Source organism: Oncorhynchus gorbuscha, linkage group LG25 (assembly GCF_021184085.1).
Source record: "Oncorhynchus gorbuscha isolate QuinsamMale2020 ecotype Even-year linkage group LG25, OgorEven_v1.0, whole genome shotgun sequence".
NCBI lineage: Eukaryota > Metazoa > Chordata > Actinopteri > Salmoniformes > Salmonidae > Oncorhynchus > Oncorhynchus gorbuscha.
In genome coordinates, this window is record NC_060197.1 from 35,244,437 (window position 1) to 35,263,091 (window position 18,655).

The window sequence follows — 18,655 nt, forward strand, 5'->3', positions numbered from 1 at the left end:
AGATGGGTGATAAACTAGTCTGATCCCAGCCCAATTCGGATGTTTTCCACTAATTGGTCTATTGACCAATCAAGTCAGATCTTTTCACATTAGATCTTTTTGAGAGCTGATCTGATTGATGAAAAGATCAGGATTGGGCTGCATGTGTAAACGCAGCCATTTCTATTTCAATCCTACTTTCTCACCAACTCCATCATTAATAAAGGCTGAATGAAATATTCAATTTGTACATCTTTTTATTGCAGCACATGCAATCCAACAGTCCACCAGTCAGAAATCAATAAAACACTTGAACAGAGACGAGTAATAATGTACGGGGAAAGGGGATACTGGTGCGGATTAAAACACAGAAAATGAGATCAGATCACTGCAGTTCTTTTAAAACCAGCTGGCAGCACTCGCCAACCTTGGCCGGGTCGGTGACGGAGGTGTACTTGGCGATCTGTGACGTGACCCCCAGGGACTTGGCCAGATCCTGGGCCGTCTGGTCGGAGGCCACTGTGGTCCCCAGGGCCACTAGGAGCCTAAACACCGCCTCCTTGTCCTGCACAGACTCCAGCGCCGCACTGGCCACCGACAGACACTGGGCCTTGGCTTCCAGGTCAGGCTGGCCGTGGAGGGAGCCAGCGTAGTTGAGGACGAGAGTGGCCAGGGCGATGTGAATGTTTTTGTTGCACACGGAGCACAGGTCGGCAGCGTGCGACAGGACAGCCTCCCGTTGGGCCAATAGGAGGGCTCGGCCACGCCAGCCACTAAAGCAGTTGCAGAGCGTCCGCAGCGCCAGCATTTGATTGGCTGGCCGGGCCTGCGGCTTCATCAGGCTCAGCAGGTGGTTGCAGAGCGCAACGCCATTGTCCGCGTCGCCGCCGCACAGGCTCTCGTTGACCTGTGGGTGGCGCACCGCCAGCCTCAGGATGTCCAGGACGGGGAAGACGATGTCTGGAGGACAGGAGAGAGAAGAGATGATTACAGGTCAATGAAGTGATAGTAGGCTCACAAGGGACATCACCATATGTTTAAATACTGGAATGTGCAATAGTTTCACATGCCTGAAAAGGCTGATAGGGCTTTTTATTCTTGAAAACACGGAAACTGAAGTCAAACAATAAAATGCTTATCAGAACTCCAGTCTAGTGAGATAAACCTTAGTCCTGCCCAAGGCTATAGTAAAACAATTTGTGCCCTCAGGCTTGGAGAAGCAGAAGTAATTCCGCTACCCTAACAATAGTAGAGCCCCCTTTACAGGCTCAAATAGCTGATCAGCCTGTTACCAACCCTTTGGAAACGTTTGAGAAAAATGGTGTTTGACCAGATACAATGCTATTTTACTATAAACAAACTGACAACAGACTTTCAGCACGCTGATAGGGCAGGACATTCAACAAGCACGGCACTTACACAAATGACTGATGATTGGCTGAGAGAAATTGATGATAAAAAGATTGTGGGAGCTGTGTTATTAGACTTCAGTGCGGCGTTTGACCTTACCCATCATAGTCTGCTGATGAAAAAAAAAACGTATGTGTTACGGCTTTACACCCCCTGCTTTATTGTGGATAAAGAGTTACCTGTCTAACAGAACACAAAGGGTGTTCTTTAAATGGAAGCTTCTACAACATAATCCAGGTAGAACCAGGAATTTCCCAGGGCAGCTGTCTAGGCCCCTTAATTTTTTCAATCTTTACTAATGACATGCCACTGACTGACTAAAGACAGAGTGTCTATGTATGCGGCTGACTAAACACGATACACTGACTGACTAAAGACAGAGTGTCTATGTATGCGGCTGACTAAACACGATACACTGACTGACTAAAGACAGAGTGACTATGTATGCGGATGACTAAACACGATACACTGACTGACTAAAGACAGAGTGACTATGTATGCGGCTGACTAAACACGATACACTGACTGACTAAAGACAGAGTGTCTATGTATGCGGCTGACTAATCACGATACACTGACTGACTAAAGACAGAGTGACTATGTATGCGGCTGACTAAACACAATACACTGACTGACTAAAGACAGAGTGACTATGTATGCGGCTGACTAAACACGATACACTGACTGACTAAAGACAGAGTGTCTATGTATGCGGCTGACTAAACACGATACACTGACTGACTAAAGACAGAGTGACTATGTATGCGGATGACTAATCACGATACACTGACTGACTAAAGACAGAGTGACTATGTATGCGGCTGACTAAACACAATACACTGACTGACTAAAGACAGAGTGACTATGTATGCGGCTGACTAAACACGATACACTGACTGACTAAAGACAGAGTGACTATGTATGCGGATGACTAAACACGATACACTGACTGACTAAAGACAGAGTGACTATGTATGCGGCTGACTAAACACGATACACTGACTGACTAAAGACAGAGTGTCTATGTATGCGGCTGACTAAACACGATACACTGACTGACTAAAGACAGAGTGACTATGTATGCGGATGACTAAACACGATACACTGACTGACTAAAGACAGAGTGTCTATGTATGCGGCTGACTAAACACGATACACTGACTGACTAAAGACAGAGTGTCTATGTATGCGGATGACTAAACACGATACACGTCAGCTCCTACATAGAGTGATGTCACTGCATCAGTTAACAAAGATCTGTAGTTAGTTTCCAAATGGGTGACAAGGAATAAGTTATTCCTAAATATTACAACAACTAAAAGCATTGTATTTGGGGCACAATCATTCACTAAACCCTGAACCTCAACTAAATCTTATTATAAATTATGTGGAAATTGAGCAAGTTGAGATGACTAAACTGCTTGAAGTAACCCTGGATTGTAAACTGTCATGGTCAAAACATGTTGACACAACAGTAGCTAAGATGGGGAGAAGTCTGTCTATAATAAAGCGCTGGTCCTCCAGGCCATAGGTTTGTCAGACCTGGACTACTGTTCAGTTGTGTGGTCAGGTGTCACAAAGAGGCACCTCTGAAAATTACAATTGGCTCAGAACAGGGCAGCACGCCTGGCCCTTAATTGTACACGGAGAGCTAACATTAATAACATGAATAGAACTCTCTCATGGCTCAAAGTGAAGGAGAGATTGACTTCATCACTTCTTGTTTTTTTAAAGAAGTTTTGACATGAATGCACCGAGGTTCCGGTTTAAACTACTAGCAAACAGCTCAGACACCCATGCATACCCCACAAGACATGCCACCATCCCAAGTCCAGAACAGACTATGGGAGGTGCACAGTACTACATAGAGCCACGACTACATGGAACTCTATCCCACACCAGGTAACTGATGCAAGCAGTAGAATCAGATTTAAATCAAATATAAAAATACACCTTATGGAACAGCGGGGACTGTGAAGAGACACACACACACACGATAAAACAAATCTAATGTTATTTCTCACATGCGCCGAATACAGCGAAATGCTTACTTGCCTTAAGAAAAATGTGTTAAGTAAAAAATAGAAAAGTAATAAATTGAAAATAAAAGTAACAAATAATTAAACAGCAGCAGTAAAATAACAATAGTGAGGCTATATACAGGGGGAACCGGTACAGAGTCAATGTGCGGGGGCACCAGTTAGTCGAGGTAATTGAGGTAATATGTACATGTAGGTAGAACAGGCACTCTACACACATGTGTATTTTGTATTGTAGATATGTGATAGTAGAGTAGTGGCCTGAGAGAACACAACGTGTTGTGAAAAGTGTTATGAAATGTAATAATATGTCATATTTTAAATAACTGCCTTAATGTTGCTGGACCCCAGGCATTACATTACACGGCCAGGCAAGACTCCAACACCATCATTAAGTTTGCAGACGACACTACAGTGGTAGGCCTGATCACCGACAACGACGAGACAGCCTATAGGGAGGAGGTCAGAGACCTGGCCGGGTGGTGCCAGAATAACAACCTATCCCTCAACGTAACCAAGACTAAGGAGATGATTGTGGACTACAGGAAAAGGAGGACCGAGCACACCCCCTTTCTCATAGACGGGGCTGTAGTGGAGCAGGTTGAGAGCTTCAAGTTCCTTGGTGTCCACATCAACAACAAACTAGAATGGTCCAAACACACCAAGACAGTTGTGAAGAGGGCACGGCAAAGCCTATTCCCCCTCAGGAAACAAAAAAGATTTGGCATGGGTCCTGAGATCCTCAAAAGGTTCTACAGCTGCAACATCGAGAGCATCCTGGTTGCATCACTGCCTGGTACGGCAATTGCTCGGCCTCCGACCGCAAGGCACTACAGAGGGTAGTGCGTATGGCCCAGTACATCACTGGGGCCAAGCTGCCTGCCATCCAGGACGTCTACACCAGGCGGTGTCAGAGGAAGGCCCTAAAAATTGTCATAGACTGTTCTCTCTACTACCACATGGCAAGCGATACCGGAGTGCCAAGTCTAGGACAAAAAGGCTTCCCAACAGTTTTTAGCCCCAAGCCATAAGACTCCTGAACAGGTAATCAAATGGCTACCAGGACTATTTGCATTGTGTTCCCCCCCAACCCCTCTTTTACACTCATGCTACTCTCTGTTTATCATACAGTGGGGCAAAAAAGTATTTAGTCAGCCACCAATTGTGCAAGTTCTCCCACTTAAAAAGATGAGAAGCCTGTAATATTCATCATAGGTACACTTCAACTATGACAGACAAAATTAGAAAAAAAAAATTGGTCTCAGCTCTCTGCAGGTCATTCACTAGGTCCCCCCGTGTGGTTCTGGGATTTTTGCTCACCGTTCTTGTGATAATTTTGACCCCATGAGGTGAGATCTTGCGTGGAGCCCCAGATCGAGGGAGATTATCAGTGGTCTTGTATGTCTTCTATTTCTTAATAATTGCTCCCACAGTTGATTTCTTCAAACCAAGCTGCTTACCTATTGCAGATTCAGTCTTCCCAGCCTGGTGCAGGTCTACAATTTTGTTTCTGGTGTCCTTTGACAGCTCTTTGGTCTTGGCCATAGTGGAGTTTGGAGTGTGACTGAGGTTGTGGACAGGTGTCTTTCATACTGATAACAAGTTCAAACAGTTGCCATTAATACAGGTAACGAGTGGAGGACAGAGGAGCCTCTTAAAGAAGAAGTTACAGGTCTGTGTGAGCCAGAAATATTGCTTGTTTGTAGGTGACCAAATCCTTATTTTTCACCATAATTTGCAAATAAATTCATTAATAATCCTACAATGTGATTTTCTGTGTACCTATGATGAAAATTACATGCCTCTCTCATCGATTTAAGTGGGAGAACTTGCACAATTGGTGTCTGACTAAATACTTTTTTGCCCCACTGTATGCATAGTCACTTTAACCATATCTGCATGTACATACTACCTCAATCAGCCTGACTAACCGGTGTCTGTATGTAGACTCGCTACTGTATATAGCCTGTCTTTTTACTGTTGTTTTATTTCTTTACTTACCCATTGTTCACCTAATACCTTTTTTGCACTATTGGTTAGAGCCTGTAAGTAAGCATTTCACTGTAAGGTCTACACTTGTATTCGGCACACGTGACAAATACACTTTGATTTGAAGAGTAGCTGCTGCCTTAGCAGTAACTAAATGGGGATCCTTAATAAATACAAAACCCATAATGTTTGTTAGCCTACCTTCTGGCCAGTGAGAGGTCTTCCAGAGAAGGCTGATCTGCTCGGTGGTGGGCTGCTCTGAGGCACAGGGGTCACATACAGATACCAGCAGCTTCTCCAGGCTCCCCAGCACCTCCTCAGACAGCCTGTATTCACCAGGGGCCCCACCGTTCAGCTCCCTCAGCTTGGCTGGTGGTGGAAGGGCAAAGGGCAACATTAACATAGAGAGTGGCAATTGAGTATGTTAGGACACTGTAATATCCGGGATGTATTTTCTGTAGTGAGGTTTGCATATAGCTATGCACATTGTTTCAGTTCAGCCACAGTGCTGGTTGATCAGTTTTGTACGCTGAATAAATAGAGATTATTTCTGCTGGTAGGAAAATATGGAATAAAATACGAAGGGATCATGTTTTGGTCAGTGTTTACTTACCCATTATCTGTGTGGCATTGGCCTGCTCGAAGGTCACCCCGTCCGTTTTGGGGAAGTAGATGTTGGTGGAGGTCTGCCTCGAGGCAGCTGAGGAGTAGGCACCCCCACCTGGGAAGAGAAGAAGACAGGCAAATGTTACACCTCAAACAAACAAAATACTAGAGACTAGATTTCATCTGCTTTAGCAGTGTTATTGGGTTGTCTTTTAATTATGAGTGAAAAAAAAAAAAAAAAAAACAGGATCGTGTGTCAATGCAACCTTTGATTGAACCCGAGGCATTGCTATAGTGACTTACCTGTGAAGGGGTCTGCCGCGCCCACCGGCGCCCCTGTGGGAGTCCCTGATCCTGGGATGTATCGCCCAGTGCCTGGGGAAAGCGCCGTAATAATGTATTAGCATAGCCATAGAATGAAAATGCCATATAATACATTAGAACAACATGTTCTCAACAAACTGAAATCTACAAGAAAAGGACATTTGTTTTTATTTACCTGTGAAGGGGTCAGCCCCAAAACCTGCTCTATTGTCAGCAGCTACAGGGAGGTATCGGCCTGAGCCTGATGGTGAACATGATAAAAGCAGGGTAAATATACAGTAAGTCTGGTATTCCAAACACATTTTGTATTTACTTGCTGTAATCCCGTCTATTCCAATTGTTTACAGTAACGTTGCACAATGTTTGTTAGAGGCAATTCCACTGTAACAGAGTGATGCTGAGATTTTTCACATTAAAATGTATGTCAAAAAAACAAATAACAATGATTGCAAATTTAAACAAACCATACAACTCTTTGCACAAGGATGACTTAACAATTTCCAAAGAACATTTGACAAAAACACATTTACTTGAAGAAGAGTGCAGTTGACGGAATGACAGTTTGTGCTGCTGGTGCCGTCATTCTATTACCGGACTTTCTGTCTGCACTGTTCTTCAAGTCAATGCATTTGTGACATTTTCAGTGAACCTTTATAGAAAGTCATCCTTGCGCAAAGACTTTTGTGGTTCGTTTAACTTTGCAATCACTGGTTTTTGTTTGACATACATTTCAAAGTGAAAATTCTGAATCACTCTGTTACAGTGGAATTGCCCATCAAAGACAAATATGCTGCCCCAGGCATGGCCTATAGAGTGAAGATGGCTTAATGGCTTCACCAGTGAATGGATTGATACTACTGGGCTAGGCTGGTGTATTTTAAACATTATGTGAACTTGGTCCAATGCAAGTTTTCTTTAGAAGAAAACATTGCCCTAAGTGTAGCCTATGTCGCTCGTTGATCCAGTGGCTTTACCAGTGAATGGGTCGGCAGCGCTGGGTGGGGCGGCTCCCAAGGTGTGTCCTTTGGTGTTCTCAATGATGAAATTGGCCACCTGGTCCAGGAACATGGGGCTGAGCTCGTTCTTCTGCAGGAAGTTGTGAGCCGTCAGCCAGGGGTCGTCCGTCACGTTGTAGGGCAGCTTCATGGACGGGCCACCCTCGTTGATGTCGATGGTGAAGACAAAGTCGTACTCCTGGAAAATCATTCAGAAGATGGGTTGAGTGATTCACTGTCTGACAGCTCGCCTCAGTGAAGATCAAATGCACTTATGAATAATTTGCCTTGTGTCTGTACTCTGTTCACCAGAGTTGTCTTGTAGTCAGCACACAATTTTCCTCTGAGGACAAAGTCTCTCTCGATCTGTCTATCTATTGTTATCATCATTGACCTAACGTTGGGGTGCACCTATGGCTGTTGCGGCGACCTTATTACCGCCATTACGACGTTCACAAGTCATGAAGGAAGTCAAATTCCAAGTGACCGTTTAGTCACAGTAATTCGGCTTCTCCAAGCTCTAATGCTGCTGATGGTCATTAGTGGCCTATCAAAATTGCTAACTGCCTGGTACTCAGCACTCTATTGTCCCTCTAATAATGCTGACATCAATGCAAATGTCGTTGAAAATCTAATTAAACACTTCATGAGAAGCTCATGTAATGCAACATTTCCATAGGCCACGCAATTGAGTGAGAAAACAGAGTGATGGCCTCTTAAAAAGAGGAGGCTCCCATCAGCTTTCTATAGACTAGGCCTACTATATTTATTTCTCAACTTTCTTAATATTAAGTACATTGCTTCTCTTAACAACAGGAGTATAGCCTACCTGGCTGGCATGAAAATGAACCATGGGACAAGCGTCCTCCATTCGCTATTTAAGTGCATAGGTGACGTATTTTTCCCCGCTGCCCGTTTTGAGACAGGTGCATGATCAAGGTACATTCTAAATCAAAACAAATATTTTATTTAGTATATGTAATGACAAGATGAAATCAAGAATACTCTGATGGGTGACAATATTAGCCTATCACTTGTGAATTATATATTATCACTAATGAAGCCCAGCTTAAGGCAAGAAACGATGCCTTTTTTTGCGACTTTTTCTAATCATAGTCGCACACCTCATGTAGCGTAGCCCCTCTGACCTTTTTGTTTGGATAAGGTTAGTATCACACCTAAAGTGGCCAAATAACTTTTTTTAAATTAAGCACATTCATCTGCTTTATAACGGTTGTAGAGCCTAACTGGCATACATTCACAGCGCGTGAGTTTCAAGTTTGAGGAAGATCATTTTCACCATAAAAATGCAGTACATGCATAATCACATTTGTGGTCACTTTTGATAATGGTGTTCTCTCGCAAATGTAACATTCACACTTTTAGCCTACTGCCATGTGCACATTGCTGTACTTATAATGTGAACAAATAGCCGAATAGTTTATCAAAATTTAAAGCTAAACGTTCTGATCTGTTGCGTTTGACACATTGCGTAAACATTTTTTGGGATGCTAGTGGTTGTATTAATTTGGGATCCATCACATCTCACAACTGTCTCAGACTATGTTCTGAATATGTATTTCTTGCACAGAATAGAATGTCAACTTATGTATAGTCGTGGCCAAACGTTTTGAGAATGACAAATATTAATTTCCAAAGTTTACTGCTTCAGTGTTCTTAGATCTTGTCAGATGTTACGATGGAATACTGAAGTATATTTACAAGCATTTCACAAGTGTCAAAGGCTTTTATTGACAATTACTTGAATTTGATGCAAAGAGTCAATATTTGCAGTGTTGACCCTTCTTTTTCAAGACCTCTGCAATCCGCCCTGGCATGCTGTCAATTAACTTCTGGGCCACATCCTGACTGATGGCAGCCCATTCTTGCATAATCAATGCTTGAAGTTTGTCAGAATTTGTGGGTTTTTGTTTGTCCACCCGCCTCTTGAGGATTGACCACAAGTTCTCAATGGGATTAAGGTCTGGGGAGTTTCCTGGCCATGGACACAAAATCTAGATGTTTTGTTCCCCAAGCCACTTAGTTATCACTTTTGACAAGGTGCTCCATCATGCTGGAAAATGCATTGTTCATCACCAAACTGTTCCTGGACGGTTGGGAGAAGTTGCTCTCGGCGGATGTGTTGGTACCATTCTTTATTCATGGCTGCTCACCTTATCTTCCCCAGACAAGCTTTTTTCCGGATGCCCCAAACAATCGGAAAGGGGATTCATTAGAGAAAATTACTTTACCCCAGTCATCAGCAGTCCAATCCCTGTACCTGTGATTTTCCCTGGAGAGAAGTGGCTTCTTTGCTGCTCTTCGTGACACCAGGCCATCCCCCAAAAGTATTTGTCTCACTGTGCATGGAGATGCACTCACACCTGCCTGCTGCCATTCCTGAGCAAGCTCTTTACTGGTGGTTCCCTGATTCCGCAGCTGAATCAACTTTAGGAGACGGTCCTGGCGCTTGCTGGACTTTCTTAGGTGCCCTGAAGCCTTCTTCACAACAATTGAACCACTCTCCTTGAAGTTTTTGATGATCTGATGAAATGGTTAATTTAGGTGCAATCTTACTGGCAGCAATATCCTTGCCTGTGAAGCCCTTTTTGTGCAAAGCAATGATGACGGCACGTGTTTCCTTGCAGGTAACCATGGTGGACAGAGGAAGAACAATGATTCCAAGCACCACCCTCCTTTTGAAGCTTCCAGTCTGTTATTCGAACTCAATCAGCATGACAGAGTGATCTCCAGCCTTGTCCTCGTCAACACACACACCTGTGTTAACGAGAGAATCATGATGTCAGCTGTTCCTTTTGTGGCATGGCTAAAATGCAGTGGATTTTTTTTGGGGGGGATTCAGTTAATTTGCATGGTAAAGAAGGCAATTAATTGCAATTCATCTGATCACTCTTCATAACATTCTGGAGTATATGCAAATTGCCATCATACAAACTGAGGCAGCAGACTGTGAAAATTAATATTTATGTCATTCTCTAACCCTAACTTTTGGCCACGACTGTACTATGGGGGACAGTACATTTACATAGGCTAGTGCTTTTGCTGTTTGAATTGGATAAGGACGTGCGCAGTTGCGTCCCCGATGTGTCTGTCTTCACTTGTAGCCTGTGAGAAAGACCTGATCATGTGATGGAGAGCCATATGAGTGCGAGGTGCTTCGGAGCGCGCAGCACTCAGGGAGAAGGGCACAATACAGCACTCCAGATTTTTTTAGGGTGCTTTACGGCCACACAAAAGGGGATGCCGACGTGAAATTTTAGTCATTATCAAGTGCTTGTCAAATTCTGAATGAGAGACTGATGAAGTGTGTACAGCCTGCACAAAAAAAAAAAAAGAACCCATACCTTTCAAACAACTTTTTTCAAATCATCACTGTCGCATCATGCCCAACATTTGTAGAACAACTCTAAATGAAGCATATAGGAGTACCTATTTCTTTGTTAACCACTCAACACAGAATAGCTGCATGTTTGCACTCCCTCAAATCGTTTGGAGAAAATATCCTTTCTATTGTATTCAACTTGGTTCAATTGTATTCTTCATACTATAAAATAATATAAACAAATGCCATGGAATTGAATGCAAATATCATCTCCTAAATGAACTTGCGTAGCCCACAGCCATTTGGCATTGTCAGATCATGACCTAACATAAGAACAACTCACAGTATGCTATTCTGTTCTTCTGAAAGACTACAATTTCTTCATATCATACTTCTTTAGGGCTGTCTAAAATAAATAATTAATTTATTGGAAAGGTGTAAGCTATATTAAATGGATTTATTACACTTTTTAAAATGTAGATGTTCCAAAGGTCTGCATCATTGGGGAAGCCAGGATATGTGTTCATGTTAATTAACGGTCAATTACCGTGAGACCGACAGTTATTTGCTTGACAATCCCCGGCTGACAGAATTTCGTGACCGCACCTTCCCCTCATAGTTGACTTTCTTGGAGGTCTGCTGGTTGGACCCTCCCACCACATCTCCTATCTTCATCCAGCGGCTGTCGGCCACGCTCCACTGGTACGCCTCCACCTTCTGTCCCTCTTTGATCAGCCGCGTCTGTCCTTCCCGATTCCCTGGGAGACAGACACACATCTTAATGAGTGTGCATACTTTACACACTCCCAATACAACAAGGGGGGTTTCTGAATTACTCCACTTTTCATGTGCTTCTGTGGTTTATAGTTTCAGTACTACTAAAGATTGGTGATTGGTAAAAATACACGTTTATCATTCATGAAAGATGTCAGTGATCAGGGGCTGTAGATGCAAAAGAATAATAACAGCCAAACAGTGATGTTGGGCATGTAATGTCCTAATAGTTTTCTGTTAATTGAATATATAGATATCAATACATATATAGTGTAATGAAATGGATTAATATATTGGAATATGTACGTAATATAATTACCAGGCTCATCAAGGTGATCCCTGCCTGGAAGATCCTCCATCTTGATGTCCCCCAGGTCCCCGGTCTTGGGGTCGATGGTGGTCTTGGAGAGCTCATCCTCGAAAGCTTGGAGGTCCTGAGGGCTGGCCATGCGGTCTTCCACCTCAGTGAACACTCTGATGAGGCCGTCACTGTGAGGCGAATAACACAAATCGGTGACACAAGAGCAAGGTAACAGCAGCAACATTGCAGTCTCAGAACTCTACGGACAATTCCTTCGACCTCATGGCTCGGTTTTTGCTCTGACATGCATCGTCAACTGTGGGACCTTATATAGACAGGTGTGTGCCTTTCCAAATCATGTCGAATCAATGTAGTTTACCACAGGTGGACTCCAATCAAGATATCGAAACATCTCAAGGATGATCAATGCAAACATGATGCACCAGAGCTCAATTCTGAGTCTCATAGCAAAAGGTCTGAATACTTATGTAAATAAGGTATTTCTATAAACCTGTTTTTGCCATGTCATTATGGGGTATTGTGTGTAGATTGATGAGGAACATGTTTTATTTAATCAATTTTTGAATAAGGCTGTAACGGGTTGGGTTGAGGTTGGGTGATTGCGGAGGCCAGGTAATCTGATGCAGCACTCCATCACTCTCCTTCTTGGTCAAATAGCCCTTACACAGCCTGGAGGTGTGTTGGGTCGTTGTCCTGTTGAAAAACAAATTATAGTCCCACTAAGCGCAAACCAGATGGGATGGCGTATTGCTGCAGAATGCTGTGGTAGCCATGCTGGCTAAGTGTGCCTTGAATTCTAAATAAATCAGTGTCACCAGCCAAGCACCTCCACATGTCCTCCTCCATGCTTCACAGTGGGAACTACACATGCTGTGATAATTCGTTCACCTACACTGAGTCTCACAAACACACAAACATTTTGGACCGAAGGACAGATTTCCACTGGTCTAATGTCCATTGCTCATGTTTCTTGGTCCAAGCAAGTCTCTTATTATTATTGGTGTCCTTTAGTAGTGGTTTCTTTGCAGCAATTCTACCATGAAGGCCTGATTCACGCAGCGTCCACTGAACAGTTGATGTTGAGATGTGTCTGTTACTTTAATTCTGTGAAGCAGTTGTACCCTGCTGCAATTTCTGAAGCTGGTAACTCTAATGAACTTATCCTCTGCCGCAGAGGTAACTCTGGGTCTTCCTTTCCCCGTGGCGGTCCTCATGAGCCAGTTTCATCATAGTGCTTGACGGTTTTTGCGACTGCACTTGAATTTTCCTTATTGACTGACTTTCATGTCTTAAAGTAATGATGGACTGTCATTTCTCTTTGCTTATATGAGCTGTTCTTGCCATAATATAGACTTGGTCTTTTAGCAAATAGGGCCATCTTCTGTATACCACCACTACCATGTCACAACACAACTGATTGGCTCAACCGCATTAAGGAAACAAATTCCACAAATTAACTTTTAACAAGGCACACCTGTTAATTGAAATGCATTCCAGGTGACTACCTCATGAAGCTGGTTGAGAGAATGCCAAGCGTGTGCAAAGCTGTCATCAAGGCACAAGGTGGCTACTTTGAAGAAACTCAAATATAAATATTTGTTTAACACTTTTTTGGTTGCTACATGATTCCACATGTGTTATTTCATAGTTTTGATGTCTTCACTACTGTTCTACAAAGTAGAAAATAGTAAAAATAAACAAAAACCCTGGAATGAGTAGGTGTGTCCAAACTTTTGACTGGTACTGTATATCTATCTCTAATAGAGGTGATGCAGTTGTTTTCATGTATTATACTGCTATGTCTCATGTCCTTTGACAGTGAGATAGAAATGGTTGGACAGTGGATTAACAGTGGGGTTTACCTGGCTCCCACAGCTATATCCCCGTTGGGCAGGATACAGCAGCACCACACTGACTGGGCTGGGAGACGGATGGTCTGTTTGCACTCGCCCTGCTTCCATATCCTCAAGGTCCGGTCCTCTCCTGTGCTCACAAAATCTGAGAGGGGAGGAGAGCACCAACAGATTGTCTTGAAGAATGTGACGGAAACTTCAACAAAGTAAATGTGCAGAGGCAATATCGTGTGTGCAGGAGTTATCTTTTCTACTATGAAAACATAATGGTGCCGGGGGAGATGGCTGCCGTTTTACGGGCGCTCAACCACTTGTGCGTGTTTTTTCCCATTATTTGTAACTTATTTTGTACATAATGTTTCTGCCACTGTCTCTTATGACATCCCTGTCATTCACATGACAAAGAGACGGAGATATCGGGAACATAGGTCGGGGTGCCTTGTAAGGATCTGACGGCAAGTGGGTAATATGCCTCTACCATCAGTCCTATTAGCCAACGTACAATCATTGGATAACAAAATAGTTGAACTACGATCACGAATATCCTGCCAACGGGACATTAAAAACTGTAATATCTTATGTCTCACCAAGTCGTGGCTGACCGATAACATGGATAAAATACAGCTAAATTATGCTAAATCGGCAAGATAGAACAGCTGCCTCTGGTAAGACAAGGGGTGGCGGTCTGTGTATATTTGTAAACAACAGCTGGTGCACGAAATCTAAAATGAAGGAAGTCTCAAGGTTTTGCTCGCCTGAGGTAGAGTATCTCATGATAAGCTGTAGACCACACCATTTACCAAAAGAGTGCTGGCACTAAATCTACACTCAATGAGCTGTATAAGGCCATAAGCAAACAGGAAAACGCTCATCCAGAGGCGGCGCTCCTAGTGGCCAGGGACTTTAATGCAGGGAAACTTAAATCCATTTGACCAAATTTTTACCAGCATATTAAAATGTGCAACCAGAAGGGAAAAAAACAACAACTCTAGACCACCTTCACTCCATACACAGAGATGCATACAAAGCTCACCCTAGCCCTCCATTTGGCAAATTTGACCATAATTCTATCCCCGTGATTCCTGCTTACAAGCAAAAACTAAAACAGGGCGGACCAGTGACCCGGTCAATAAAGAAGTGGTCAGATGGCAGATGCTAAGCTACAGGACTGTTTTGCTGGCACATACTGGAATATGTTCCGGGATTCTTCCGATGGCAGTACACCACATAAGTCACTGGCTTCATCAATAGGTGCATCGATGACGTCGTCCCCACAGGGACCTTAAGTACATACCCCAACCAGAAGCCATGGATTACAGGCAACATCCACACTGAGCTAAAGGGTAGAGCTGCAGCTTTCAAGGAGCAGAACTCTAACCCGGACGCTTATAAGAAATCCCACTATGCCCTCAGACTAACCATCAAACAGGCAAAGCATCAATACAGGACTAAGATTAATTGTACTACACCGGCTCAGATGCTCGTCGGATGTGGCAGGGCTTGCAAACTATCAGACTACAAAGGGAAGCACAGCCGCGAGCTGCCCAGTGACACAAGCCTACCAGACGAGCTAAATTACTTCTATGCTCGCTTCGAGGCAAGCAACACTGAAGCATGCATGAGAGCATCAGCTGTTCCGGACGACTGTATGATCATGCTCTCCGTAGCCAATGTGAGTAAGACCTTTAAAAACAGGTCAACATTCACCAGGCTGCAGGACCAGACAGATTACCAGGATGTGTACTCCGAGCATCTGCTGAACAACTGGCAAGTGTCTTCACTGACATTTTCAACCTGTCCCTGACTGAGTCTGTATTGCCAACATGTTTCAAGCAGACCACCATAGTCCCTGTGCCCAAGTACACCAAGATAACATGCCTGAATGACTACCAACCTGTAGCACTCACGTCTGCAGCCATGAAGTGCTTTGAAAAGCTGGTCATGGCTCACAACACCACCATTATCCCAAACCGCCACAACAGATCCACAGATAATGCCATCTTTATTGCACTCCACACTGCCCTTTCCCACCTGGACAAAAAAAACACTGTCCATTGACTACAGCTCAGTGTTCAACACCATAGTGCCCTCAAAACTCATCACTAAGCTAAGGACCCTGGGACTCAACACCTCCCTCTGAAACTGGATCCTGGAATTTCTGAAGGGCCGTCCCTAGGTGGTAAGGGTAGGTAACAACACACCCCTTACGGATTTTTATTTTTAATATCTGCCATGCTGATCCTCAATACGGGGGCCCCTCAAGGGTGCGTGCTCAGTGCCCTCCTGTACTCCCTGTTCACCCATGACCACATGGCCAGGCATGACTCCAACAACATCATCAAGTTTGCCGACGACACAACAGTGGTAGGCCTGATCACTGACAACGATGAGACAGTCTATAGGGAGGAGGTCAGAGACCTGGCCATGTAGTGCCAGGATAACAATCTCTCCATCAACGTGATCTAGACAATGGAGATGATTGTGGACTACAGGAAAAGAAGGACCGAGCATGTCCCCATTCTCATCAACAGGCTGTAGTGGAGCAGGTTGAGAGCTTCAAGTTCCTTGTTGTCCACATCACCAACAAACTATCATGGTCCAAACACACCAAGACAGTCTTGAAGAGGGCATGGCAAAGCCTATTCCCCCTCAGGAGACTGAAAAGATTTGGAATGGATCCTCAGATCCTCAAAAAAGTTATACAGCTGCACCGAGAGCATTCTGATTGGCTTCATCACTGCCTTGTACGTCAACTGCTTAGCCTCTGACAGCAAGGCACTACAGACAGTAGTGCGTACGGCCCAGTACATCACTGGGGCCAAGCTTCCTGCCACCCCAGACCTCTATTCCCGGCGGTGTCAGAGGAAGGCCCTAATGATTGTCAACATATCTATTTTTTTACTTATTTTTCACACTTATTTTTCTTTAAACTGCATTGTTGGGTAAGGGCTTGTAAGTAAGTATTTCACTGTAAGGTTGTATTCACCGCATGTGACAAATAAAATTAGATTTGAAGCACAGACTGTCACACTTTCCTAGGGCATAGTGGTTCTACAAACAGACTGTCACACATTCCTAGGGCATAGTGGTTCTAAAAACAGGGCACAGGTAGATTGTCTGGGATCAGTCGTCCATACTGTACCTTGTCCATTGGGGAAGACGGCCAGGCTATAGATGTAGTTGGTATGGCTGTAGTATACCTGCACACATTCCCCAGTCACCAGCCATCTCCTGATACTGGTGTCATTGCTGCATGAAAAGAACTCCAGGTCGCTGACCACCGCTAGCCCTCTGACACAGTCCTCGTGACCTGGGACAGACGAACGCATTCAGTGATGTCTGGCCTCAGTACTGCCACCATATTTATGGAGGGAATGGTGGTTTATGGGTGCATTAATCTCTCACCTGTAAATGTCTTCTCACAATGCCCAGCCTTCCACAGCTTGATGGTCTTGTCAGCTGATCCTGACAGCATGAGGCCTTGTTCAGGTAATATGACCACTGCCCACACTGCTGCTGTGTGCCCCTGGGATACAAAAGAGCACATCTAACCATATTCACTCACCTGGGTTGTGTTCAGTACAGAGAAAATGTTGCGAAACTTATTCATTAAGAACACAGATTTTCATTTTATGTCGCAAAATGTTTTTGCTAAATTGAGCCCTACTGAACATGTCTCATACACTTTACCTGTAAGGTCATCATGCACTTCTCGTTGAGCCAGACTTTTGCTGTGGTGTCCCATGAGCCACTCAGAAGGGTTCCAAACTTTCCAGAGGACAGAGTGCACACTGTGGACATACATATCATGGATCATTTCTAGCTATTCACAACAAAAGTGTCATCAGACCAAGTTGGTATTTGAAGTAAAGTAATCACGTTCAATTAGGTGTTGCACAATAATGCATGAACTGTTTATCAACTCTACCTGTGTTTTTGTGTCCCTTGAGGGTGAATAATGGTTGTGGTTGGTCCAGTGTGAAAACACATATGTTGTGATCATTTCCACCAGTGGCTATGAGTCCCCGAGGATATGTGTCACTTGGAGCGATGATGCATACACAGGATACAAAATTTTGATGACCTGTCATGCAATGCATTTCTGTGAACCCCCTGTCTGGGCTGAAGAGAGACAAAACATGTTATATGAAATTAAATTGTATTACATTTCCAACGCAGAACAGGGCGGTGTCAAATTCTGAACAGGCTCTGGCTATTTCTAATGATTAACTAGCTATAGAAAAGCGTTGCTAGCTATAAAGGAAACGTTAATAACGTTAGCTAACTAGCTAGCTAAGAATAGCCATAAGGTCTAGCGATAAATCTCGTCCTTCAAGTTTAAGAAACCGTGTGTCACCTACAGTTGGCGTGGAATGAATGGGGGACTATCCGATGTGGAAAGAAACACTGCATAATACTTGCTAAGAATGACAAAGCGAAATTTGCTAGCTAGCGTCGATACAATAGCAGCGACTTGTTGGTTTGTCTTTACATAATGCTTATGTTGAATTGAGAGGGGCATCGATGTGTGTGGCTAGGGTTCCTAACTGATTATCTTTACGACATTAAAATGGTGAGAACCACATTATTGTCTGTTGAGCTAAGCTAGCTCGCGGTACCTTGAGTTTGGTACCCAGACTCGTCCGGTTCGGTCTCGGGAAACAGACACAAAGGCTCCGTCAGGGAAAAAAGCAGCTGAAAGACCTCTCACATCCATTTCATGACCAGGTATAGAGCAGCTTAGTTTATATGAGTTAGGTGATGCCATTTTATCCCCAATATCACAATGTAATTTTTGAGCTGAGAAGTGACGTTTCTTGACAACAAGAAGCGGCCGGCAGGTAAGGCGGAAGTAACAATGCAAAACGAACCTTGAACTCAGATTGCATGATGGGTCAATTACATTTAGCTTATGAAATGATATATATATTTTCGGCTTTTGACGTTTGAATATAATTTTTACGAATAGAAATAGCACTGCCATAATAATGTTTTTGGGCTGGCAAAAAAATATATCTCCA

General features: G+C 43.7%; 1 protein-coding gene across 1 annotated transcript; it reads right to left on the reverse strand.

The window, feature by feature from the left end:
• Nucleotides 1-218: 218 nt before the first annotated feature.
• LOC124013809 (phospholipase A-2-activating protein-like) lies at nt 219-18,492 on the reverse strand. Its single transcript, XM_046328346.1, has 14 exons — nt 18,254-18,492; nt 17,563-17,756; nt 17,325-17,425; nt 17,040-17,160; nt 16,777-16,944; nt 13,644-13,779; nt 11,779-11,948; nt 11,292-11,443; nt 7,322-7,541; nt 6,523-6,588; nt 6,327-6,398; nt 6,031-6,138; nt 5,619-5,786; nt 219-939 (listed from the first exon to the last, which is right to left on the reverse strand). Exons 1-14 carry the CDS (start codon nt 18,400-18,402, stop codon nt 365-367), a joined length of 2,400 nt encoding a protein of 799 aa, XP_046184302.1. The 5' UTR covers nt 18,403-18,492; the 3' UTR covers nt 219-364.
• Between the last annotated feature and the right edge of the window lie 163 nt (nt 18,493-18,655).

Excerpts from the sequence above, each read along its gene's own strand:
- LOC124013809 (XM_046328346.1), bottom strand. The coding sequence starts at position 18,402 with ATGGCATCACCTAACTCATATAAACTAAGCTGCTCTATACCTGGTCAT. Across the intron at positions 11,949-13,643 it reads GATATAGCTGTGGGAGCCAG|TGACGGCCTCATCAGAGTGT; the intron begins GTAAACCCCACT and ends TTCGCCTCACAG. Across the intron at positions 11,444-11,778 it reads GGATCACCTTGATGAGCCTG|GGAATCGGGAAGGACAGACG; the intron begins GTAATTATATTA and ends TCTGTCTCCCAG.